Here is a 26027-nt window from a genome sequence, read left to right on the forward strand (position 1 = left end):
CATCCACACCTAAATAAATACGTTCATAATAAAAACCATTTAGGGATGACAGTTTGACTAGTAAATAAAAGCATCTGATAGAAAAACATTGATTTTCTTAAAGTTCAGTAATCCAAAAATAGTTAATACCATTTTTTATTCTCAAATTCAAAACAATAATTGTAGTTTGATACATTTGTGCAATACTTTACTTTTTATGATAATTTATAATCTTCGACATATCTATTTATATATTCCATGCCATTACTGAAGGTCGATCCTATTTTTTTAATCCAATTGATTTTGGACCTCTTTTACTCTTTGCACATTTTTTTCTTTTCAGGTTTGATGGTAGAACAACCATGCATAATACTCTCAGAGTTAGGTAGTAAATAATTTCAACTCCACTCAGAAGACTGAATCCCAAGAAAAGTCCAGCGATTCCACCAAATGAAACTGAAAGTAAAATTACACATAAAAGCTTTTTAAAAGTATTTTCACCATTTAATAATTATTTTCCTTTAATAAATTGTCACATTCTAAACCAATTTTAGCCATGAATGTACAGTGCAACTGATGGCATAAACAGGTATATATTTAGATTAATTCAATGCATGAATTATTAAACTTATGAGCTAATAAGCTACCCTAGGTTATGATAGAATATTTCCCTTTTTTGACAGCAATAAAATAATTGCTGAAGCTTCTTCATTGAGGTTCCAGCCAAAGAAATTTGTTGAATTTACAAATCTAAGAAATTTGTATTTCCCCGTTATTGCCTTTCACTGAGGAAAGAGCAATTTCCTCCAATTTAGATTTCAACCTTCTACGAGCTTATCTCTTCCGGTAGTGGATACAGGAAAAACTCAAGGGGGGCGCAAAAGATATAGTTAGAGCTGCCTATACTTTTATCATAATGAAAAATAATATCAAGTTAAATGCAAAGTTTAAGAAAGTTTTATTCACACTGATTATACACATATATGTACTAGACAATGCTACCTTGTTATATAAAAAAGTTACAATTGTGGTTCTGCAACGTTCGCCAATGCAGGTGGCCCTGCAAAGTAGGCATGGGCAAAAAATACCGGTATTCGGTAGTACCGAGTACCATTTTTTTTCTACTCCGGTAGTACCGGCCAGTATTTTTTTAGGGGTACTACCGGAGTACCGGTACTAGAAATACCGGTACTTCGACGGCGCTGCCATCTTAGTGTTATCAATCAACTACCTACCCAGCTACTTAAACAATTGAGTGTTGATAATATATCAAGCGAACACGAATATTAAAATCAAAATATATAAATAAAGATTAAAATAGTTCCCTTTAGCAATAGAGTCCCCTTGCAAGCGAAGTAGGCCATTTCCAAGGAGGTTGTAAATATACTATGTATTTACAACCTCCTTTCCCATTTCCAAGAAATAAACACCAATTTACAATGTCTTTCAGCAAGAAGTGTTTATTTAATTAATTCCAAGGATATTTTACAAGAAATCATAACAAGAGACAAGAAAATGTAGATGCAGACTTATGCAATTAGTGCACAACTTGTATTTAACCCTTTCGCTGCTACAAGCGGGAATACCCGCAAAAAACATTATGGTTATTGCCTGCGACATGCGGGGATATTCCACGACCTTCAAAAAACTTTTCCTTTCAACACGACATGCAGGTAAATATCTACGTTTTCGAAAAACCCTCCCTTCGGTCGTAGGTGCTGTCATCTGCTCGAAATTCTAGCGGAACTACGTCCATTCGTGCGGCGACATTCAGCGACGTCAAATGAATGATTCAATTCATTTTTTTTTGGATAATAGGCAAAATAATGGAACCGATGAAAAATCTATCAAAGCAGCAAAAGGGTTAAGCACACTAAAAATAATACCATCTGTTTATTTTAATTTAAACTGATGGTGTGAGCATTAATACAGTTGGTAAACTTAGGAAGAGACTGAAGAATAGCGATGCTATCATGATATAGGCATTTCTATCAAGCTTAAGCTTGTTGACACTAGTTATCAACTTTTTTAATATATTAGCAATGTTCATCCGTTTCCCATTTTTTTTACATACAACCAATCAAGTGAACCACCAAAAGAAGACCAAATTAATTTTGCTTCTTAATTATTAACAAGAGTCCTTCTTCCTTAGTTTCTTTCTTGTTTTCTCATCATTTAACGGTACTTTTACAAAAACTGAGTTCGAGACAAATGTCATCATTATTGATTTAGACGATATTGTATTAACTCAAATAAGGCAAGAAAAGTCAAAGTTATGGAACTCCACATAGGTATTTCTTCCTTGACATAAATGGAACAGCGACCTACACGTCAAATTTTATTCGATCGCAGTATTTCAGCCATAACTAACACCGATTCTTGTCGTGTAAAGTCATAAAATTAAATGTCATAACATTAGAGGAGCTTTTTATACGTAATCCCAGGCTGAAAACGTAAGCTCTGTGAATAAGAAGTTCTCGGCAGAAGACGTTTCTAATGTTGGTCTCAAGTCCGAAAAAAACCGGTGGCTCTAGGAAAACAAGTCATCTGATAGAGTTCCCGAGAGAACTTCACACTTCATATACGCATGGAAAACACCAAAATTTAATGGTATGCACCAAAATCATCACCTTCATCAAACTTCATCGCTCTAACCTTTTTCAGTATTAGAGAATCTAGCCTCCATGTATTTTTCCGACAAAATTTCGTAAAAAAAATCCAGTTAATGATTTTTTCGGTGTATTCTTTCTGTATGTTACCCTATTTTGCCGAAATACCGGATAATTAGGGTAAAAAAAAATGTTAAATCTCAACTTATTTACATATTTTATCAATTATGAAAGTACCGGTATTTTTTCGCCGGTACTACCGGGACAGTACTATTATTGCTTTTTAATACTCATCTCAAAAATACCGGTACTTTTTCAAGTACCGCCCATGCCTACTGCAAAGGGAGGCACACGCCCCCTCAACCTTTGTGAGAAACTGTCATTTCCTCGTATTTGTTTCAGCATTTGTGAAATCTGTACATTATAACATTGCAATGCATGCAAACGCAACAATGAAAGTGCTATCTCTCATGAGGTCACCTCTCGTAAGTAAAATTCAGGTCCGGCTAAAGGGTAAGAGTGGGAAAATAGAGAGAGCAGGGTGGCAGGGAAGTGAAGAAGTGCCTGATTTTTTGCCAGGGTTAATGTCTTCCAATCACAGGCTTAAGGTCAATGTGCTGTCATGGCACATGGGCCAATACATGATTGCGCTTCGAAAACGTCATTTTAGTGTTAATAATCTATTAATAATGTGATAAATTCTAGTGTTAATCCATTCATGTGTTCCCACCTCAAAACAACTAGATGTTGATGGAATAGACGCAAAAGATGCAGAGAAAGCATACCATAGAAACCAGAGCAAAAATTGTTTACAAAACTATCAAATTATTTTTTCAGGTTTTTCCTAACATTACAACTGATAATCAAAACTCAGCTGTATAACATGAGAAATGATTTAACTTACCAAACAAATCAACCCATCCAAAAAGGACTTCCCTCTTGTAGCGAACCATTGGCCATGATACAAAGCCAATATGAAGTGGTTTATACTGTTCATGTAACCTGCAGTTGAAAAAATCAAATATAAACATGCATCTGGAAGCTACAATACGACACCTAATATAAAATTGATTGTTTGAGGCATAACTTGGTGAAAGTGATTCATAATTAACATTAAAAAGAAGAACTTTGTACTTTCACATTAATATCTATTCAAAAATTTACTAAATTATTTTGTAAATTTGTGAATAAATATTGTACTTTCACATCAATAAATATTAATGTGAAAGTACAAAGTTCTTCTTTTTAAAGTTAAGCCTAAAATAAATGTGATGACTAATTCTATGCTCTAAAATTTTAGTAAAACTATCCCCTTGAAGGCTCAGTGAAAAATTATGACATGAGGTCACAAAGGTTGTTTAGAAAAATATTTCACACCATACTTACAAACTACCACTCAGCTTTTCTACTTCATAAACAGTATTAAGGCAACCAAGCTCACAACTTAAAGATTGACAATGGATAAGTTGTTCCCTATTTTCAGCTAGACAAGCTAATCCACTCAGGTCACAGTGTTTGTAATGACCTAAAGAAAATTCAATATCAGTAATGTTTTAGTGTGATTGAAGCTTAATCAACAATTTACAGATGAAGGTTGCAATCTCAAAGGAATGAAAGTATTGGCAGCTTAAGTAAAAGTATATTTTACTAAAAATAATTTACCTATTTCATTAACAAATGGTGGTACACAGCCACAGAGCCTCATTGCTTCATCAGCATGGCATTGCCTCAAGCAGCCACTGTATGTGTAGCCCTCCGGATCAAGTTGCAACTGCAACTCATCAGGGAAGACACAATGCCTTTGGCCAATTGACAACTGCCTGGCCCCAAGAGTGGTGTACGTTGTTTTAGCAGAGAATACCAATTGACTAATACGGCCGTCCCACTCATGCTGAGGTTGTATTTCTGCAGCAGGGACTTCCATGGCATCATGAATGAAAACCTTAAAAAATTAAGGCGTTCTTTCTTATCTAATTGTAAGTTTGAAAAGAAGGTAAGTCCTCCAAACTCAAGTCCACATCTATGCACTTCTGATAGCAGTGTACGAATAGGAAGGACAGCCAAAAAATTAGGCAGTAATGACTGGAATACACACTGTTTCTCACACTGTCAATACAGCATTTGGAATTTCAATGCTCTGGAGATGTGATTAATATAGGTCACTTACGGTGGGGCCCAACTGCATGTGAACTGGTAGACTTCCCTGAACCCATAATTTTCCCAAGAGTGATCCTTGATATGTGATATGGGTAACATGGAGCACTATGTTTGAGTGGAAGTGAATTAAAAATTACCAAAATCAAATCATCAAATGTTGGAGGGGACTATATTCAGAGGGAGAGGAGGATGAGAACTTAGTATTTATTGACTTGGGTGGCAGTGGTTAATGGTATCTTGTTTTGAAAAAAAAGTTTGGATCAGAGATCCCAATATAGGTATACAACTTTCCTGCACAAGGCAAATTTGATAAAAAAAAGGCATTTTTCACCCCACCCTATAGTGCTCTAGAGTTTCTGGGCACTGACGAGTTTTCCCAAGCCCAGTTGCCCATGGTAGATGATAATACACCGGTTACTGACTCAGTGCAAACCTCATACTAAAATTCGGAAGCGGCTGTTCGAAAGAATCACTTAATATGAAAGTAATGCCTCACCAACATGGTGGTCTTTCGTACTGAAATTAAAGCTGGGTTGGTTCCAGTACTGCTGGTTCTTGGCCTGTGGAACTGGTATCAAGAACCAATCACATGAAACCGAAATGGTCTGCAGTGTGTTCAAGGCGAAAAAGTGAAAAAAAATTGAAAAACACATACATTACTTTCTGATAGCATGGCGTCCACGTTTTTTTCTTTTGCTCACTAACACACGCATTTAAGGGTAGGTCAGTTTGTCGCTCTCACCAACACTTTCGTAGCTGAGGCCACTTTGAATCAAAGTGACTTTTTCGACGGATTCACTTATAAGACACGGATGATATTCTTCCGTCTTTGCCAATACCCGTGTAGCGTTAAACATTATTTTATGCCCAGGGCTGGAGGCGTAATGTTCAGTGACTGCTGATGCGTCCCACTGATGTAGTTTCAACGCTCTTTCATGCTCTTTAAGCCTTCAGGAGATAGAACGATTGTTCTGTCCCACGTAGCTTCTGCCACAGCAGCAGGGAACCTCATACACTCCCATGGATTGAAGGGGAGGATGGCTATCCTTCGGTGAAGGTAGGATATTTTAAATTTTCTTCACCGTGCAGGAACGAGTCTTGATGTTGCCTTTTTGAAGGATTCTAGCGATTCTATTGGTGACCCCGGAGATGCATGGAAGTTTAGTGTATGCTAATGGCTTCTTCCCCTAGTCATCGTCATCTTGAAGCAGGTGACTTTCTTTCACCGCTCTTTTTATGAAAGAGACACTGTAACCATTACCTTTCAGTGCCCATAAAAGGTGTCGTATTTCACGACTGATATTTTCTGCATTACACACGATTTTGGCTCGGTGGGTTAGCATTTTTATGATGCGGGCCTTTTGTTGTGGGTGGTGATGCAATGTTGAATTTAAATACCTGTCGGTGTGGGTATTCTTTCTATACACTGAATGGCCTAGGCTTCCATCCATTATAATAATAATAATAATAATAATAATAATATTTATTTGCCCAAGGATACAATATGTCATGATAAAATCATTAAACAAGTATATAGGGCACGTCAAAATTAACAAATTACATAAGAAAATGCTACATTTCAGATTGAAGATATTCTTTTATACTATAAAAACACTTCTCTATTAAGTAAGCAAAAACCCTCTTTTTAAAAACATCAATATTTTCTATACTTTTAATGTTTACAGGTAGGTTATTATACAATTTTGTACACATGAGCTCAGGCCCTCTAGATACCAGAGCTAGGTTCGATTGTTTGACATGAACGTCATTACGTCTCCTTGTTTCATAGGAATGTATCCTATTATTCATAGTAAAACAACCTTTATACCTTTTTACATATATGACACTCTGATATATATATACGCAAGGTACAGTGAGTAATTTAAGGCTTTTAAAAAAAGGGCGACAATGAGCTCGATACTTTAGTTTGCACATACTTCTCACAAATTTCTTTTGTATAACAAACACATCATGAAGTTGGGGCGAAGATCCCCATATTATAATTCCATATGAAATTCTTGAGTAGAATAGTCCATAGTAAAGGGTTTTCAGAACATACTGGCTTACACTATGCTTTAATACTGATATAAGATAAAACACTGTATTCAGTTTTTTACATAGGTGCTCTATATGTGCATCCCACTTCATATTTCTATCCACATAAATTCCTAGAAACTTTACACATTCCATATCATTAAGATAATTATTTTTACATTGCAGTAGATCATTGTCCTTTGGGCTGTGCCCAGCAGAAAACAATATCACTTGGGTTTTATCATCATTTAGCCTTAGTTCATTGACATCACACCAAGTTTGCATGCATTTTATTATATATTGACTGGAATCAATTAACGCGGTCAGATTTTTTCTTTTTGATAAGATGGTTACATCATCTGCATATAATACACACTTATTATCTTGGGTTACAATTTTATTAGGTAGGTCATTGATGAATATTAGAAAGAGAAGAGGACCCAATACTGACCCCTGTGGTACACCCTTTTTGACTTCTAATGTAGAGGAGAAATAGACTGTCCCATCTTTCCTGTATGCTACTTTCTGTTTTCTTCCATGAAGATATGTCTTAAGCCAATTTAGAGGAATGCCCCTAATACCTATTGATTCACATTTTTTTAGCAATTTGTCATGATCCACAGCATCAAAGGCTCGGCTCATGTCAAAAAATATCCCCATTACCTTATTTTTACTATTTATTTCCTGTGTAATATTATCAATTGCATTAAATAGAGCCAATTCTGTCGATTTTCCCTGCTGAAAGCCATATTGATGGAGTGATATTATGTTTTGCTTATCAAGATAGTCAATGAGCCTTTTACAGAATACATACTCAAATAATTTACCAAATTGTGGCACTATAGATACTGGCCTGTAGTTTTGCAGATTATTTCTATTGTCTTTGTTCTTATACACTGGGACCACCTTAGATACCTTCAAGGATTCAGGATATACACCTTCTGACAAGGACTGGTTGACTAACGAGAGTAAGGGTCTTCGTATGAGGGACTCACAGTCTTTAATTACTTTTCCCGTTATTCCCTCAATGTCAGCAGACTTTTTCTTTCCTATCTTGGCTATATAGAGAGACAACTCTCTTTCTGAGCAAGGCTTAAGATACAATGAGCTACTTATTTTATGGTTTTCAAGAGTAGCTCCACTTTGGGTGGTAATCACCCTCTTAGGAAGTTGCAAGAATGAGTGGTTTAGGGCATTGGAGATTTCAATGGGATTTGTAGTAATTTCCCCTTGTTCATTTGTAACTTGATCTGGCAGAACTGTTGGGTTGGCATTGACATTACTTTTTATGATGTCCCAGGCTACTTTAGAATAATTAGAGGCATTCCTAAACCTTTGGTCATTATACTCCCTTTTTGCTTTTCTTATAAATATCTTATATTCTTTCCTAAGTTGAGAGTACTTCTGTCGCAACCCATCATCATTTGAGTACCGTATTTGCAAAAATGTTTGTTTTAGAACTCTGGATAAGTTTTGAACTTCTTTTGTAACCCATTTTTTTGTGCTGACACTCCTGTGTTCCACGGACTGCAGCGGAAAAGCTAAGTTGAAGTAATACTTAAATCTACAAAGATATTCATCAAAGTTAACATTCAGAGGTCTTCCACCATATATGTCTTTCCAATCTTCTTGATTCAACAATACACAAAAATAATTCATATTATGCTCATTAAAGAACCTACATTGATTTAGGGTTTTTGATTGAGGATGCTCCTCATGTATATGAAAGATGGATACAATAGCTGAATGATCAGATATTGCTGGGTCAAATACTGAAGTATTAACATTAGATTCATTGTAATCAGTGAAAACGTTATCCAGTAGTGTCCCTGTGCCATTAGTAATCCTTGTTGGAGTATTTACCAGTGGTTTCATTTGATAGGACTGTAAAATTCGCAAAAATCTTCTTTTATCTTGTCCGTCCTTTAAAAGGTTACAGTTGAAGTCTCCTGCCAATATAATATTTGGTCTTGACAATTGACTTGTCAAGGTGTACAACAGATTATCTAAAATTTCTAGGAAACTATTAAAGCTACTAACAGGGGATCTATATACAGATAATACAATAAAATCATTACTTGCTACAGTGTACCTCACTGCTGCACATTCAAAAATAAGTTCAGCATTTAGATTATGCACCAAATGCGACATATTAGAAAAAACTAATGTACTTTTTACAAAAATAACAACACCTCCATTACGATGATCTTTCCGACAATAAAAGTCACCAATCACATAGCCTGGTATTGATATAATTATATCACTCATCCAATGTTCGCTTAAACATATAAATTCTGGTTTCTCTGCCTCTGCTAGTGCTTCAAGCTCTGCTATTTTGTTACTCAGGCACTGAATGTTTAAAACCAGTAATTTAAACCCTGAGTGTGTCTTTTGCTGATTTGAGTCACAGAAAGCTAGTCAGGAAGACTTACCCTTAGGTTCTACTCTCGTGTCTGTCGACTGTTGTCTTGGTCTTGTAAATTTGTTGATGATCACGCCAGAAGGCCAGTGAAGCGGATTAATCACCTGTTTAAAATCACTGTATTCCACGCCGAGTTTGAATGCACCATGTACACTTTTACCTTCTATTTTTTCACAAGAAACACACGTGACGTCAAACTTATTTTTTACATATTTTACCACTTCATCTTCAGTGGAATCGCTGGCCAAGCGGCCCACATATACGTACGTTATCATTTTCGCAGCTCGGAGACCTGCACCGTTGTTTTCAGTCGCACCTTTTCCGATACCAAAGAAGTTTCGTTTCTTTCTTCTGTGTTGCACTCGGGTATAGCCGTCGTCATCTGATTCTCTTCGTGATTGTTCATGGTTTAGGCGCACTATTCCGCAGCTGGTTTGATCAACATGGGTCGTTTTTTCCTTTTTTGCCGAAGGTTTTGAGTCAGAAACAGTGTTTGCTCCAAACTCAGCCTCTTTTCCATCTCTTTGACGATGTTTCACCGGCTTAGCTACGTCATGTGAGGCCTCTGTTACGTGATTTGCCACTTCAGCAAAACTTGACTTTTTCACACGATTTTCATTCCCCGCGTGAAACTTAGGGTTATCCTTAAGATTGTTAATCTCTTCTTTTAATAATTCGATGTCGCACGCCATCTTGCTAAGTCGGTTTCCTTCAATAACGCGACATGAAAGACATTTCCAGAATAATCCGGGAACTTCCTCCAAAGCTCTCAAAGCAATTTCTTTAAGGCCCGTACACTTATAATGATAAAATTGCTTGCAATTTTCACAAGGAAGGGCTTTTTCACAATCCTTTAAATGGTTTTTACAAGCGTGACATTCAATGTTTACTTGACCGGCCGCCATGTTGTCTGCGTCTCGCGTCATTTTTCTTTTAACTAGGACATTTAGGAAAGGGAGACAACCTCCTTCTTCAAGTTCTTTTGTGAATTGGGATTTACCTGAAGTTCATTGTTTATTAACTTTCAACACTCATTCAAATGCATACAATGCATGCGCACATGGAATGTCACCACCTTGTGGTGAAAGGTGATTGCCTCATTCAACAATTTTCCTAATTAGAGTGATGAGTATGATACTATTGACGTGAAACCTTGGCTAATATATAACAGTTGTGGCATTTTTTCTGTCTAGCTTATCTAAATTGACATAAATTGAAAACTGTAAGTTTTACATGTTGTAATTGTTTGAATTGTTTGAAAAAAAAACAGTCACAACAAAAGAATTCTAGCCAAGTTACTAGTCAAATGCGACTTGTAAAACCAAGAAATATGTAGGTGTAATCAAGTAATGATAATGACAAAAACACGACCCATCAGAGGGCATTGCCAGTGGCGAGTAGGGGGAACTAGAACAACTCATCCGCTCAGCGAGAGGAAGGGGGGCTGCGAAAGCATGGGAGGGTAGGGGCCGTGGTAGGGATGGATAGTATTCTCTGGGTATTTGGGAACTCTTCCTTCCTAGAAGCGAGGCACTGGAGAGAATACGGACGGCAGCAAGGGAGGAGCATGTAAGATCATAAAATTTTGTTTAGTCATTTTATCAAGGCAGAAACGTGTGAGCTAAGTGATTGTGCAGTTTGAGCTTCCATAGGCTATCTCATCTTATTTGGGTCTAATGCTAATAACACAGTCCTGGATTTTTACGGTACTACCATGTTTTTCAAGTTCTGTTGATGTAGTAGCATACAATTTTGTGTGCTGAATCCGAAAACTGTCTTTTTAATTGGATTGAGTCAGAACTTTTTTTAAATTCGCCATCTGTCAATTATCTAAACTGTCATATATGGAAGAAAATCGAAAATATAAGACGCACAATTATATGAGTATTAACGTGTAAAATACAACATAATGTGCACACACCTACTTTTTCTAATTATTTCGTGCCTTACTACTTTCATCATTGGATAAATCAGAGGAAATTTTATTAATACTATCATACTAATACAAGCAAAATTATGCAAGCTTTGCGTCGCTTTTTGGCTGCGGTATAATTTTCCATGGAAACTACTTCCATGCTTGGTGTCATTTTCTTTTGAATTTTGAGCTAAATACGAGTACCGTATAAGCGTGTGTAAGAGGCACACCCCTATTTTGAGCATCGAAGCTATAATGAAAAAAAATTTCGCTGCATTTTTTTATCCTATCATGCGGTCCCAGGGAGAACACCAAGACCTATAAGACGTCTAGAAGACGTCTTATAGGTCATGATATGGTCAATGGTTTTACTTTGGTTTTGAAAAGAAAAAAAATGACCAGCAAAAATGATGAGCAAAAGTTTTTAAATGCGTCGCTTAGCAGTTCTAGTACATTCTGGAATCCATTTTCATGAAGATTACTCGTTAATTCCAAATTTATTTACTTCATCATTAATGTGGTCTATGTTTGGTTTTGAAGTGGTCTGGAAAACGTCGAATAAGACGTCTTCAAAAGAGGTCGAAAAGACGTCAAAAAAACGTCATTTAGATGGTGAGAAAATCCTCTCGATCTCATATTAATAATGCATATTCCCTATAAATTTTCCCTTCGCGGGAAATTTGCCAGCTTATATCAGGGTCCCGATCTTATTTTTTTCAAAATCAGATATTGTTGACCACTGCCGCTACAGTGGTTTTACTTAGGTATTGAAAAGAAAAAAAAATGACCAGTAAAAATTGTGAGAAAAAGTTTTTTAAATGCTTCGCTTAGCAGTTCTAGGACATTCTGGAATCCATTTTCATGAAGATTACTCGTTAATTCCAAATTTATTTACTTCATCATTAACGTGGTCTATGTTTGGTTTTGAAATGGTCTAGAAAATGTCGAATAAGACGTCTTCAAAAGAGGTCAAAAAGACGTCAAAAAAACGTCATTTAGATGGTGAGAAAACCTTCTCGATCTCAGGTTAATAATACGAGTTCCCTATAAATTTGCTCTGTGAGGGAAAGTTGCGAACTTATATCAGGGCCTGATATGCCATTTTTTTCAAAATCAAATATTGTTAACCACTGCCGCTATCCAAGGGAGAACACCAAGGTCAAAAAGACGACTTCTAGGCGTCATTTAGATGGTCGAAAAAACGTCTTAATACCAGGTCAATAAAACCTATTTCCTTCCCTCCACCGTGACCTAATCACGACGTCTTCTGGTTGGTCAAAAAGATGTCTATAAGACGTCATTTAGATGGTCGAAAAAACGTCTTAATACCAGGTCAATAAAACCTATTTCCTTCCCTCCACCGTGACCTAATCACGACGTCTTCTGGTTTGTCAAAAAGGCGTTTTTAAGACGTCTTTTAGATGGTCAAAAAAACGTATTAATCCCAGGTCAATAATACCTATTTCCTTTGAAGGTGGATGGATAGATGAAGTCATAGTGCGCACGTGCACCAAAATGCATAGGCAACTTTTCTGGCAAATGTTCATAAAAGCGATTTAAAGTTGGGAAAACTCGTTCTTTAAATGTCTTTACTATATATATAGCTATGTATATTCTAGAGAATACTAGAGTAGAATAATAGAAATTCTATAGAATATCTATTTTATGAAAGTATGGCTGTTGATTGGACTTCAAAAATACCAATATTTTAGATTATGTAATTAATTTGACAAAAAGATTATTTAAACAAATTATATATATTTGAAAAACAAAAATAGTTATAAGGAAAGAGCAGTCATCAACAATTTAAGCAAAATTTATAATTATTTACTTAATCAAAATTGATACGTAACTATGTACTGAATTAACTTAGTTACCATCAATAAACAAATCCAATTCAATGGAATAACAGGTATGTATCAAAATTCTAGTCTCTTCTTTTTTGTTAATGAACAACAATTCTTTTTTATTTTAATATTATGAATAATATCGCCATAAACTTTTATGTTTCATAATTATGTACTCATATTTATTCATAGCCCTGATGAAGGTGTTAAAATACATTGGCAAAACTTGCATGGAAAATACTTCAAGGCCTATACTGCAAGACATTGAATCAACATGAATGCATTCATTGATAATGCTGCAGATGCCTTTGAGACAGCTAAGATATCTACATTATGTTTAGAAGGTGTCTTCAAGTTATTAAAGATATATTCATATTAGCATAAGATATAGACGCATAAGACATAGACATTTTGTCAATATTTGTGCTCTGTGGGAGTTTTCTACATTTTGTTATACCTTCCGTTTCTCGGACATTAATCTTTGTTTAGTTTTCTGTTGGTTATATAATTAAAAAATTACTTCATTCATTTCATGTTTTATCTCCTATTTTTATCTCCTAAGAGGTTTTCCTTGAATCTTGGTGGAGGGAAGAAAATATGTCTTCTTGGTTCATTTTTGAAAATATTTAAACCATCAAAATGTCGTATTTTTGATCAAAAAGAAAAGGTCGCGATTGGGTCATGGTGGAGGGAAGGAAAAAGGTATTGTTATCCCGGGATCGAGAGGTTTTTTGACCATCTAAATGACGCCTTAAAGATGCCTTTTTGACGAACCACAAGACGTCGTGGATAGGTCATGGTGGAGGGAAGGAAATAGGTTTTATTGACCTGTGATTAAGAGGTTTTTTTGACCATCCAAATGACGTCTAGAAGACGTCTTTTTGACGAACCACAAGACGTCGTGGATAGGTCATGGTGGAGGGAAGGAAATAGGTTTTTTTGACCTGGGATTAAGACGTTATTTCGACCATCTAAATGACGTCCCGAAGACGTCTTTTTGACGAACCACAAGACGTCGTGGATAGGTCATGGTGGAGGGAAGGAAATAGGTTTTTTTGACCCGGGATTAAGAGGTTTTTTTGACCATCTAAATGACGTCTAGAAGACGTCTTTTTGACGAACCACAAGACGTCGTGGATAGGTCATGGTGGAGGGAAGGAAATAGGTTTTTTTGACCCGGGATTAAGAGGTTTTTTTGACCATCTAAATGACGTCTAGAAGACGTCTTTTTGACGAACCACAAGACGTCGTGGATAGGTCATGGTGAAGGGAAGGAAATAGGTTTTTTTGACCTGGGATTAAGACGTTATTTCGACCATCTAAATGACGTCTAGAAGACGTCTTTTTGACCTTAGTGTTCTCCCTGGGGTGTCGCAGACGTATGCCTGGAATTTCGACATTTATCGAAATTTCCTCTTTGAATTAGTATGGAAAGAGGAAATTTCGATACTAATTGAAAGATTTTGATAACTGCGGCGGTAATAGCGGCATAAGAGGGAGTAGAAAGAGTTCCGATCCTCTCTTCGCGCACGCCGTTGCTCTACGATGCTAGTCCTACTCACGAACAATTTTGTTTAAAAGCTCTCGCAGGAGTATTGCAATAGAATTGGAGCCGTGGAAAATTTTAAGGCAAAACACGACAGGCACATCGCATGAACCTTCCCAAGAGATTGGACCACAACCGGGGCATTTTCAGTGCCGTAGGATAATAACCACGTCGTAGATTTAACGGAACCACCCTCGGCCCTCCATCAGCCAATGCCTCTGCCGTTTTTTTAAAATCCTTTCCGAGACCCCACAGGAAAATAGGAAAATATCAAGTTACAGGGGAACAATGGAAACGTGTTTCATCCCTACCCCATCTCACCAACTGGCCTTTTTCGGTCTACCTGGTTCAATGCTCCCAGTTTCTGGAGGCCAAATGCTAGGTGAGTAACCTACTGAGCTCGAAGATATCTCAATACCTTTCAGTAATTGTATGACACGCACGAGATTCTAAAAAGAATGAGATCTTACGCGACGTATATCTGACAGCATTTAAGTTTTTTAAGCTCTAATTGATTGACACAAAGATTTATCGTTAAAACAAGGCTACTAATATTCAACATTGTCCAAACAGCACAATTTCCGAAGAAACAAGTGTAGTATAAGCGCATTCAAACAAGACGAGACCGACTGGAAACTTCAGGCAATGCAAACTGCGTGTATCACATTGCTGCGCCTTCGCCCCTTCACTTTGAAGGCAACGATGTCACATGCAAGATCGGACGTGTCCCTACCTCCTTCGCTCATAGCCTCGTAGCTTGAAATACGGAGGGGAGGGAGCGCGCTCCTCCCCCTCACCTACTCCTCCAGCGCTCTTCACTTACAAGCATTTCCGATTTCTTCTGTCCACCATTTAGTCCAACAATGAACACACTCCTTCGAATTTTTTAAACAGCAGGTTTTGACACCAATATAATTTTCAGTCGCAAAAATCCTCATATTAGCGTCGGAAGATGATTTTTGAAAAATCAGGTACTCAGCGTAATGGAAATTGCTCGGCAAGACAGATGTTGACTATTAACAAGGTATGTCCTTCAAAACTACGCGTTTCTCTACGTTTGATAAGCGATTATTTTATTCAGTATAAATGCCGCGGGATGCCCACTCGTGGCAGTAAATTTAGCGCGCCCTCCGGAGCGAACAACCCCGCACGATCTTTTCCATGTTCACCTCTGGGGTACCGACGTGACGGCTCGATGCTTACAAGAAAAGCAAACAGGAGCATTTTAAAAATACGTCACTAAGGGAGAAACTCCCGTGTCTGCCGCTTGTTTTTGGCCCAGGGTTTCAGATGACTGACTCACGCTGAAAACAAAGGCCACGCAGTTCCCCTTGGACTTGCGACCGGTGAAGGGGAGGGGGGGAAGATAAGAAGTTTGTGTAAGAGGCGCACCCCCATTTTTGGCTGCAATTTCTGGGAAAAAAGGTGTGCCTATTACACGCACTTATACGGTATTTCAATCTGATCAAGATACCACATCATTGGCTGAAAGTCATGGTTGAACACTTTTGGGCCCAATAGGTGACTCATTTTTTGGCCTTGAGAAACTCAGAGCTTTGAACAAGGTTGGCTGAAAAAGGCCAGTTGGGGAGAAAGGGGGAGGGGTGAAATACTTTTCTATGGTTCTTGTATAATTTGATATTTTATTTTGAATTATTATGGTCTTCGTAACATGAAACCTGAGCGAGCGATGATCTGGGGTGCCAAAAGCATGTTGGGATGGCTATGGAGGGGAGGGAAACATAACCGGGGTGGACTGAGGACTGATGATGGGTGGGGGATAGTGGATTTTGGGAAATGAGAGACGTAGTTACTATTCTACGGTGCTGAGGTTCTCTCTATGGTAGTTTCATCTCTTGACGAATATTCACACTATGTGCCTGTCGTGTTTAGCCTTTAAGTCTGAAGTTAGGGTTATGGAACAAAAACCTATACGTTAGGAACTCCACCATGGAAAATTTTCAGAGCCATACTCCCATCACCAATCACTCCTTCTAAGAAGCAGCTTTGTTCCATATATGTGCTCACATGCAGCTCCTAAACTAAACATTCTGGGAAAAGTCCAATAGTGCGATATGCATTCCATCGTGCTGTGAGCATGAACCACTGAGATATTCATGCATCAAGTGAAAGGAGAGCTGCTGGGCTTCCGAGCTTTCCTTTCGCTGCAAAATGGAGATACCTAATCTAATACCATACCCACTGTAAGTTTTGACTTGATATCTATTGTATTTACTCATATACTTCTATGTTTAAGGCCCTTATGTCGATGAGGCATCACATTCCCTTTCGGCAATTCTTTCGAACTGTTGCTTTCGAGGATTTGTAAACGGAGAACACTGTGTCAAAAACCGATTCATGGGATTGTACACTGGCAGCCCATCACTGCTCATGTACCACGGGCAACTGGGCAGGGGGAAACTATAGTGCACAGAAACTCTGCGAGGACTATAATGAACTTGAAAATTGTACCCCTTGGCTCCTCAAGACAGTTCTACAAGCTAGAATCTGCATCATCATTCTCTACTTTATATTGCATGGATTCATGTGAGGAATCAAAAGATGCATATACAGTAGTCGATTAATAGACAATGCTATCATTCCCTTTGCAACAGTAAATTTGAAAATTTGGTTTCACTGTATCAGGCACCGATCAGCATCCTCCCTTTCATTCCTATACACATCTTAACCCTTCCAATCATACTTTGGTACATATTTGGCTAATGAGCTTGCAGCCAGCAGCAGTGGGACAACACTTATAGGATTCCTTAATATGAATATGTAAGAGGCTACTAGTTAGCATGTATTCCATTTCTCAGAATCTGATTAAACAAAGTAGTATAGAGGGACAAGATTTAATAGCCTTTCTAATCATTAAAAACAATTCAGTATTACATTTATGCAAAAAATGTAAAACTGAATCAATCCACTGGAAAAAACATAACCATACCTTAATTGGGAAGTAAATGGAATCCTTCACATTGAAACTAAATTCCCAGCTATCATCTGTTTCATATATTTCTAATGTTGACCCTCCCTTCATTACCGTTGATATCCTAAAATGACAAATACATAGAGATAATCAAGTGTATTAAAATAATAGTTCATATATTCTAACATACAAAAGAGAAAATACATAACTTCACGATGAGCAAATGTTAATAATTATTAACTACACACTAAATACAAATAGATGGAAGAAAAATGAGCTGTAACATTAAAATGAAAATGTAACATGGAAATTAAGAAAAATATTGAAGCAAAAACAGTTGCCTTTCTGGACACTTGCTGTAGTACTAATGGCTACTATAAATACTCTGGTTATCCCACAATAACAATTAATGCATCACTGCCAACACCAGAGAATGAAAGTTTGAGTTGCTCCTCATTATTTGGAGGTGCGGTCAGAGAGGAACGTGGCCTCTGAAATGTCAACAGCTGTACAATACAGTACTCAGGGTTAGACCCAGTCTTTACAACCAGAAAAAATACTGCACCACAGTATATAAAACCTTGAAATAACATTTGCCATTCAAGCTTGATTCACATCTAGATGGAATGAAACTCCAAAATAAAACTAGGCATGGTAGTACAGGGCTTGGAAATCCCCACTACCAACGACTATTTTTTATGATATTAATAAAATATTTATTCGTTCTGTAAGGTCTCAAATGAAATGGACATAAAATATCACAAAAATGCAGAACATAAATGTAAATAATTAAGGTAAAAGTAAGATAGTAGTAAGTAAAACAATAGAATGTACAAACAATTAAGCAACCTGGAAATCGTTCAAGTGGTAAAAGTTTTAGCATAGTCAATTCTTTTTCAATGCAAATTTAAAATTATTAGGGAATAGATGCTTGTCATGAGCTGGCAGTTTGTGGTATATCTCAGGTGCTGAATACTCAGGGTAAAAGATTATGTTGTGCAACCTATTTGGAACTGTCTGCTAAGTAACCACTGATTTGTGTGTGCTTTCAAACTGCTGGGGAATTGAAACACCATACTCAGCAGTTCATGACATCATAACATCCTGACATGCAATCAACTCATTTGTACACCTTATTTGTAACTCATATGTAACACATTTTGTGCTACTTTGGATTCCCCATGAAAACTGATTTGAGAACAAATTTACGTACCTCTTCCACCTTTGACACTCATTTGGAATTAGCATTGGAATTGATTTGTACCACTTATTCACCCATTTTTTTGGAACTCATTTGTACACCTTACAAACTGCTTCGTAACAGGTTAGGATGGCTGATGGAGATGACTTCTACAGTTGCCTTGGAATATATACTGGAACTGCTTTGAACATCTACGCCAGGTGAAAATGGCTGAGTGAAGTTCGGCAGTAACTTAATTTCGAAATGGTGTCTAGTGAGGATGAGTCGCTTCTTAAATTTTTTCGGTTCTCGGCACCAGTCTGGTTCTCACCCATTGGTTCTTGGTTGTCGATACTGAGTTCCAAGGATGAACTCTTATTATCTGAATTATTGGCAAATTTAAATGAACAACTGCAAGAAGTGAATGAAAATAATTTCACTAAAGATGTAAATTAGCAAGAAAGCTTGGTAAAAAAAACTTAAGATCATCTCCATAATTTTATTTGCCTAGCAAAAAAGTTTAAATAACATGTCGTTAAAGAATGCACGATCGACCAACATGTTACATTATATCAGGCAGCCACTGGTTCTTTTTCTAGGTTTGATTCAACATTCAACTTATTTCATTTATTTACCCTATCTGGGTCTAATCTATTCTTTTTTTGGCAGAAATATTGCCATGAACAGACGTTTACTGAAAACAGTAGTGGTCGATGTTGATTTTTAAGGGCTGCGCAGAATATGCTTGGAGCTGATATTTTTAGAGGTATAATGGTTCAGAGAAATTAGAAAGCTGTGCATTCCAGTCAGACAACAATAACCAGACAGCCTGATATACATATGTATCAAACCTTTTTATTTATGTTGGAAACATCTTAATAAATAGATAGAATTGCATACATTCCAACACTCCACCTCAATTCTAGCAATGTCCAAAAAACTGAAAAAAAACAAGCATTCAAACGTAGAAACGCACAGGACACAAATTTTTTTAAATGTATACACAAGAACATAAATATCTTTCTTTCTTTCGGCCTTGTAGTGATCAATATCCCCATTTTCATTCCGCTTTACTTTGAAAACCCACTTGCAATCAATTGCTTTCCTTCCAGGGGATAGTGGAGTTAAATACCAAGTTTCATTTTCACGAAGAGCCTTCATTTCTTCATTAACTGCATTGTACCACTTAAGAACGAGTGTCTAAATAACATCAGGGTTTCCTCATGGCAATGATTTGGGCTAAAAGATAATGGTATGTAATATAAGGTAAGAACGGTATTATCACCGTCCTCCAAACAAAAAGAATCACCCACATTAACTGATAAATGATATGGATATTCCACCAAGTACTAACAAAACACATTAGCAGAATTGTGTGTGCATATGAATACCTAAAAAATTTCAAACTCATTCACAAGTTTCCTATATCAGTCATTGTGTTCCACTGTTACATATGATCTCTGGGCAATAAAAATTATTATTGCATACAATAATAACTATTTTTGAAGGCACAAAATGAATAGAATACTAGCAGGCAGCTCACCATGGCCAAATATCTTCAGTCTTCTGAGAATTGAATGCATAGCAGAATCCATGATCTGTGAATAAAGGTTTTAGTCCATTTGGGTTGTTTGGAAAACAGCAACTGCCTTGTTCCTTCCCTTTCCATGAGCAATCTTTAAATATATCTTCACAGTGAGAATATATCTATAAAAATGCAATAATTTCTCCATCAAATAAATAAACTTGGCTAATGGAAACCAAAATGACAGCATTTATTTGCTCGGTTAAAATCATAAAAGTCAAATAACTAATTTTCAAGCACTGTTCCATAATCCCTCACTTCATGATTATAATTCATTTTGCAGGGAAGTATGTACACATATTGAATTCCATCAAAAAGTGAAAAAGCATTGAGTCCATGAAGTATTCTCTCGTGTTATCTCCAAGTACAGCATCTTGGAAGACTACTCAGGTTTCCCAACGGGTGATTGTTGATGTTGCCGTCGACTTTTCTGAAACTGAGTTGGCTTTCATTTACAGGGCTGGTGACAGGCCCATACAGACATCCAGTATTTAAACCCAGTCTTGGCCCTCCTCCCATGTAGTCTCACATTGCTGGCTAATTGGTTCCTCTGCAGTGTCGGCTTCCAGGTGCTGCTAAGTGCATACCCTGTGTCGCAACTGAAGTTATTATCTTCAGTTGCGACACAGGGTTCATGAGCACATTCCCTTAAAATTCTGGGAGAGATTAACAAAGGAGTCTGAAGCGATCTGGTTTGAAGATTATAAATTCAATCGTGACACAGGATATGCACTTATCAGTGCCTAGAAGCCAATGCTGAAGGGAATCAATTGACCAATGATGGAAACAAAGCGGCCAATCATAAGAGAACTTGGGGAAGAGAACCAAGACTGGATATAAATACTGCACCAATCTGACATTTTCCCTGAAGATGAGATCCAACTCGGTTCATGAAATGGTAACAATGTCAACAGTTGCCCACCGAGAAACCAGACTGGCTTCCCAAGACATTATGTTGATGAATTGCTTGCAATAAGTCCATGCGTGCACATTCAACTGCTCATAATTAATAGTAAATGTACTATTCTGGAATAATAAGGTTAAAATTGTTTACGTGCTTTTAAAAAGTAGTACATAAATAGTGGTCAAATCACAAAGTTTATCCATCAAAAAGAAAGAGTCTACTGTATTACATACTCAATTATTACACATGTTTCAATGCAAATTTGACGTCTACAAGTAATACAACAGATATTAACAGCAAAGTAAAAAAATTAAGATGGTCAATAATGAACTAATAGATGTACCTACTACTAACCTTCATACATATATTTCTCAAATTTTTATCCTGCAGAGTACTGTCTGTGTACTCCTTGAATACGTCAATATTTCCATATGATATTTCAGCAAGGTGAATCAATATCTGGGAAAAGCAGTCCAGTCCAGAGCTATCATGTTGATCACCAGTTCTGTTGAGAATTTTGCAAGAGTCTTCGTTTAACATCTCAGATAACTGAGATATGTCTTCATTCCTAAAAATAATGAAGGATGATACATAGGTTAACATGTTTACAGTGAAGCATAGAGGGGGTTGCAGCTGAGTTAAAAATATAAGAAAATGGCCATATGTACAGAGCCAGACAAAAAATGAACCACTTGGGGAAGGACTGAGGACACGACTATCAAAAGCCCAGCTGGTGCTTCACTATGTTGCACCCCAACCCATGCATTTAGAGGATTCATTCTTAGCTGTCCCAACCAAGCAACAAAGTGGCAAGGAAAGAGCATGTGTACTGGAGGGCAATTAGAACATGATCATATCCGAGGGAAAAATTATGTCCTTTGAGACATGGCCTTGGCAAAGAAGGCTTGAGCATCGTTATGGAAATAAAAATCCTTTTTAAGGGCAGAAATTGAGTAAAATGAATCCCTATACATATATCCTTTTTTGCATTAGACGTGTCAGTAATTTAGGCTTTACCGACAATGGGCTACTAGACTGTTTTTGGAGGAGAAGTGTACAAAATAGCATCAGTTCATTTATGAACTACCACTAATGTTGGAAAGGTCGAAAAATTGTAGATGAAAACGACCTCTGATTTAAACAACCTCCAAAAATTCAGATTAAAACAGGAAATTCAGACTTTTTTATGATGCACAAAAAATTTTATCCAACTGAAACTTTGTTCTCAGAATAAGTTTTCAAGTTGGGCAGTGGCTTGAAATGCTAGTATACTTTCTGGTAAGAATTATACTTTGCATTTCATTTCTTCCCCTTAGTTTTCCTGGTTGGTGGTGGTAGCGAGGGTCAGTGACGCAGCGAGGGGGGGGATTTGGGGGATAAACCCCCCCCCCCAGAACTCAGAGAAATTTTAAAATTTAATCCATTTTACTTAATTATATAAATATTACTTATAGAATAGTGTAAATATTAATAAAATATCCTTCAGAAAGCTGTAAATGTCACCATTTTTAACCATTCATCTTAAAAAAATATTTTGGGAGGGCACCCGCAACTCCCATATTCCCAACCTCCCAGTATTAGTAGCTCCTAAACCCCCCCCCCCCTCCCCAAGCCTTAATTCCTAGCTACACGCCTGGTGAGGGTTACCCCGCAGTTAGCCGTTATTGGTCTAGATGTTGTCACCACAATGTATTATAACTAATAGGATGATTATGTTGAAAAATATCAACAAAAAATTTAAAAACATACAAAAATTTTTTGTATTAGAAGCTATGAACTTTACTGATCACCCATACAATCATTATTTGCACATCCAGACTATATGATAAGGCATGGTAAGAATTTATCATTCAAAGTCTCCAACACATGTGATTTGCTGTAAAATGTCCCTTATGTTTCCCCGTTTCTGTAATCACATGGCCAAGGTGACAGAGCTGGCAATGCTCAACTGCAAATGAAAGCCTAGCAGTAAGAATACTAGTGGACAAAGAGCCCGTACTAAAGGTTCTCCCCATGCAGACTGTAATAAAGTGGCTGATGAATCAGAGTATATATTGTTAAGTCCCTTCAATAAAATGGCTTATAAGAGCAGGTTTTGAGATGGAATAAAAATAAAAGCAATTTTCTCAACAGGCTTGGAAAGTAATCACCACTAATGTGGTCAGAAATCCTATTTCTTTGATGGCTAGAAGTAATTGAATATGAAAACTTGAATTGAATTGACGCAATATTACAATTGTCTGCTTCAAAATGGGACAAGAAACAATGGCTCACATATAACAAAGTTTGGTCAGAGCAACAAAAAGTGTTGACCTCATAGGTTTTTCTCTTAATACGTTCCGCTCCATTGCATACCTGGATAATTCATCAGTGAGATTTTTATTATATGGATTAGACATGCATAAAGTAATGGCTGGAAATGAAACATTCCAGTCATGGAAGTCTGTATCCAAGCCAGTAATAGTAGGATTGGTCTGGAATTTCTCCCACAGTAGTGCAATGATGACAGCAGTGGAAATCATTCCACAAAAACAAAATAAAATCCATATTAGTCTGTAAAAGAAAAGGCACATGTTAATTATCTGATAAGATCATTCCATTTTATAATGATGCAACAAGGTTTTCTTGGACAATAACATCTGTTTAACACGTGTCCTAACCTGAAATTAGATTTTTGGGAGGGAAGGCAATCAAAAGAAGAAAAGGGAAAACCAGGAAATTTCCAATATCTTCAGACATATTGTTAGATGTGAAATGCAAAAATGAAAAAAAAAGGACTGAACCCAAGGAACTAAGATGTGGTTTTGAAGGGCTCCAAAAATCATAAAAAGGTCCTCAGATACCTCTTGGTAACAACATGTCCTCTAATCACCTCGATAGGATCAAAAGTCACTGATGCACAAGTCTGAGTATTGTGACAACCCATGCGCTAACTCAGAGGATTGGAAAGTCAATGGCAATACTGTATAACCACCGTGCAACTCCTGGAGATTACTGGGTTTAGCAGATGAATCCATTGACTGTACCTTTAAATTGAGCACCCTGTAACAGTGGCAGATCCAGGATTTCTTTCTGGGGGGGGGGGGGGGGGGGGCACAATCAAGGCCGTATCCAGGATTTTGTTCTGGGGGGGGCACAGGGATACCTCGTAATACAAAACGAGCGCAATGATAATGGGACCATATTAAAAATGTTGCATATTTTTGAAGTATCAGGGGGGACACGTGCCCCCCCAGTTCAGGATGTTGGATGTTACTGCTGCCAAGCTGATAACCCACTGACCTTTGGGTATTTCAATCAAGTGGTGACTGACAATGGGCCTCCGTTTGACAGAGTGAATTTTGAGCTGTTCCGCATGGAACGCAGAATTACTGTGACTAATTCCCGTCTATACCACCTCCAATTTAATGGATTAGCTGAAGGCCCTATGAAAGAGGCAAGCATTATTTACAAAACATTGAGTTGGCTAAAGGTGTCTAAAAACAAAGAGAGGACAGTGAAGTAAAAAAAATTCACTAACTCATAGTACCGTATTTATCCTAATACAGTCCCCTCCTAATTTTGAGGCTTCAGTTTCAGGAAAAGTTAAAAAAAAAATGCGTTTGAATATAGTTCCCCCCCTTTACTTTTACCACAGGCATTTTTGGAAAAAAAGGGGGGACTATATTCAGACATATACGGTAAATAAAGGAGTGGTGAAGTCCCCTCACTGGAAGGAGGGTTTATTGCAGCATTTTTGTTTAGTCACTAGAACACCACTTTAAGTGTAAGCAATGGTTTGTACCCAGCTGAATTGCTCCTGAAAGCCCCTTCACCGACTGCATAGTCAATGTAACGGACTATTAGGAATAAAGCACCTTCTCTTCCAGTGTTCAAAGAAGGTGATACTGTCTGGCAGTGGTGCAGCAAGGGGGGGTTTTGGGGTAAAAACCCTCCCAGAGCTCAGAGAAATTTTTTATTTTAATCCATTTTACTTAATTGGATTGATATTACTAATAGAATAGTGTAAGGATTAATGAAATGTCCCTCAGAGAGCCGTAAAACTCAAAATTTTGAACCATTTACATATCTTAAAATTCCGCAATTCATTAATCTTGCACCTACCGCTTATCCTGGTGGGTATTCCATACCCCCACACACACCGGTATTAGTTAAATCTAAACCCCCCCCAGCCTTAATTCCTAGCTGCACCCCTGCTGTCTGGGTTTGTATGCGGAAATAAGACTTATCAAAAGGCATGGATTATGAATGTTTTTCTGCTTGCAATCTACTGATGAAAAAATATCAATATAAACTATGTCATTTGAACCAAAGCAATCTATAAAATGTGCCAGTGGCTGCAGAACAGCAGGCACCATTTCAGTTCCTAATGCTAACCCCTATGAAAAAATTGTAGAAACCTGTTTCAAATTTTTATACATTCTTATACATTACCATGGCAATGTATAAAGGCCGTTTTACACGGTACACGGAATTGCGCAGGTTGGAGCTGCATTAATTTCTAAAATGACGTGGAATTGCACGAATGCATGAACGAAATTAGAACATGGGCTATTTTGCTGTCTCGCGTCCACGCATTCTCGCATGTGTTCTAGCAATTCACCGCTTTACACGACGCAATTTTGATTGCGCCGTCGCACATACGTCAGATTGTGCAATTCCGTGTACCGTGTAAAACGGCCTTAAGAATGTATAAAAATTTGAAACAGGTTTATACAATTTTTTCATAGGGGAACTCTTATGATGTGCTGTGTGACCCCTCGCCTGATCCATCAGCTAATTAACCCCCTCACCGAATGCAAACAACCATTGTTCAGCTCCCTGTCACCCAGGATCCCCATCCAGCACCAATTATGCAACAAAGATCTGAATGCAGCCTAAACGTTTCGACATGTAGTTTTTAAATTAATGCTGCAT

At 37.3% G+C, this 26027-nt stretch overlaps 1 protein-coding gene and 1 long non-coding RNA gene across 2 annotated transcripts; one reads left to right on the forward strand and one right to left on the reverse strand.

Annotated features, from left to right (window-relative positions):
- Nucleotides 1-259: 259 nt before the first annotated feature.
- Nucleotides 260-24190, reverse strand: LOC124168907 (sodium channel protein Nach-like). Its single transcript, XM_046547294.1, has 9 exons — nt 23771-24190; nt 23466-23663; nt 21465-21678; nt 20165-20328; nt 17460-17565; nt 4251-4530; nt 3975-4113; nt 3493-3590; nt 260-435 (listed from the first exon to the last, which is right to left on the reverse strand). Exons 2-9 carry the CDS (start codon nt 23630-23632, stop codon nt 260-262), a joined length of 1344 nt encoding a protein of 447 aa, XP_046403250.1. The 5' UTR covers nt 23633-23663; nt 23771-24190.
- Nucleotides 12997-13491, forward strand: LOC124157134. The gene is made up of 2 exons (XR_006864544.1): nt 12997-13028; nt 13156-13491. It is a non-coding gene; the product is annotated as an uncharacterized LOC124157134 (long non-coding RNA).
- Nucleotides 24191-26027: the final 1837 nt, after the last annotated feature.

Source organism: Ischnura elegans, chromosome 1 (genome assembly GCF_921293095.1).
Source record: "Ischnura elegans chromosome 1, ioIscEleg1.1, whole genome shotgun sequence".
Classification (NCBI taxonomy): Eukaryota; Metazoa; Arthropoda; class Insecta; order Odonata; family Coenagrionidae; genus Ischnura; species Ischnura elegans.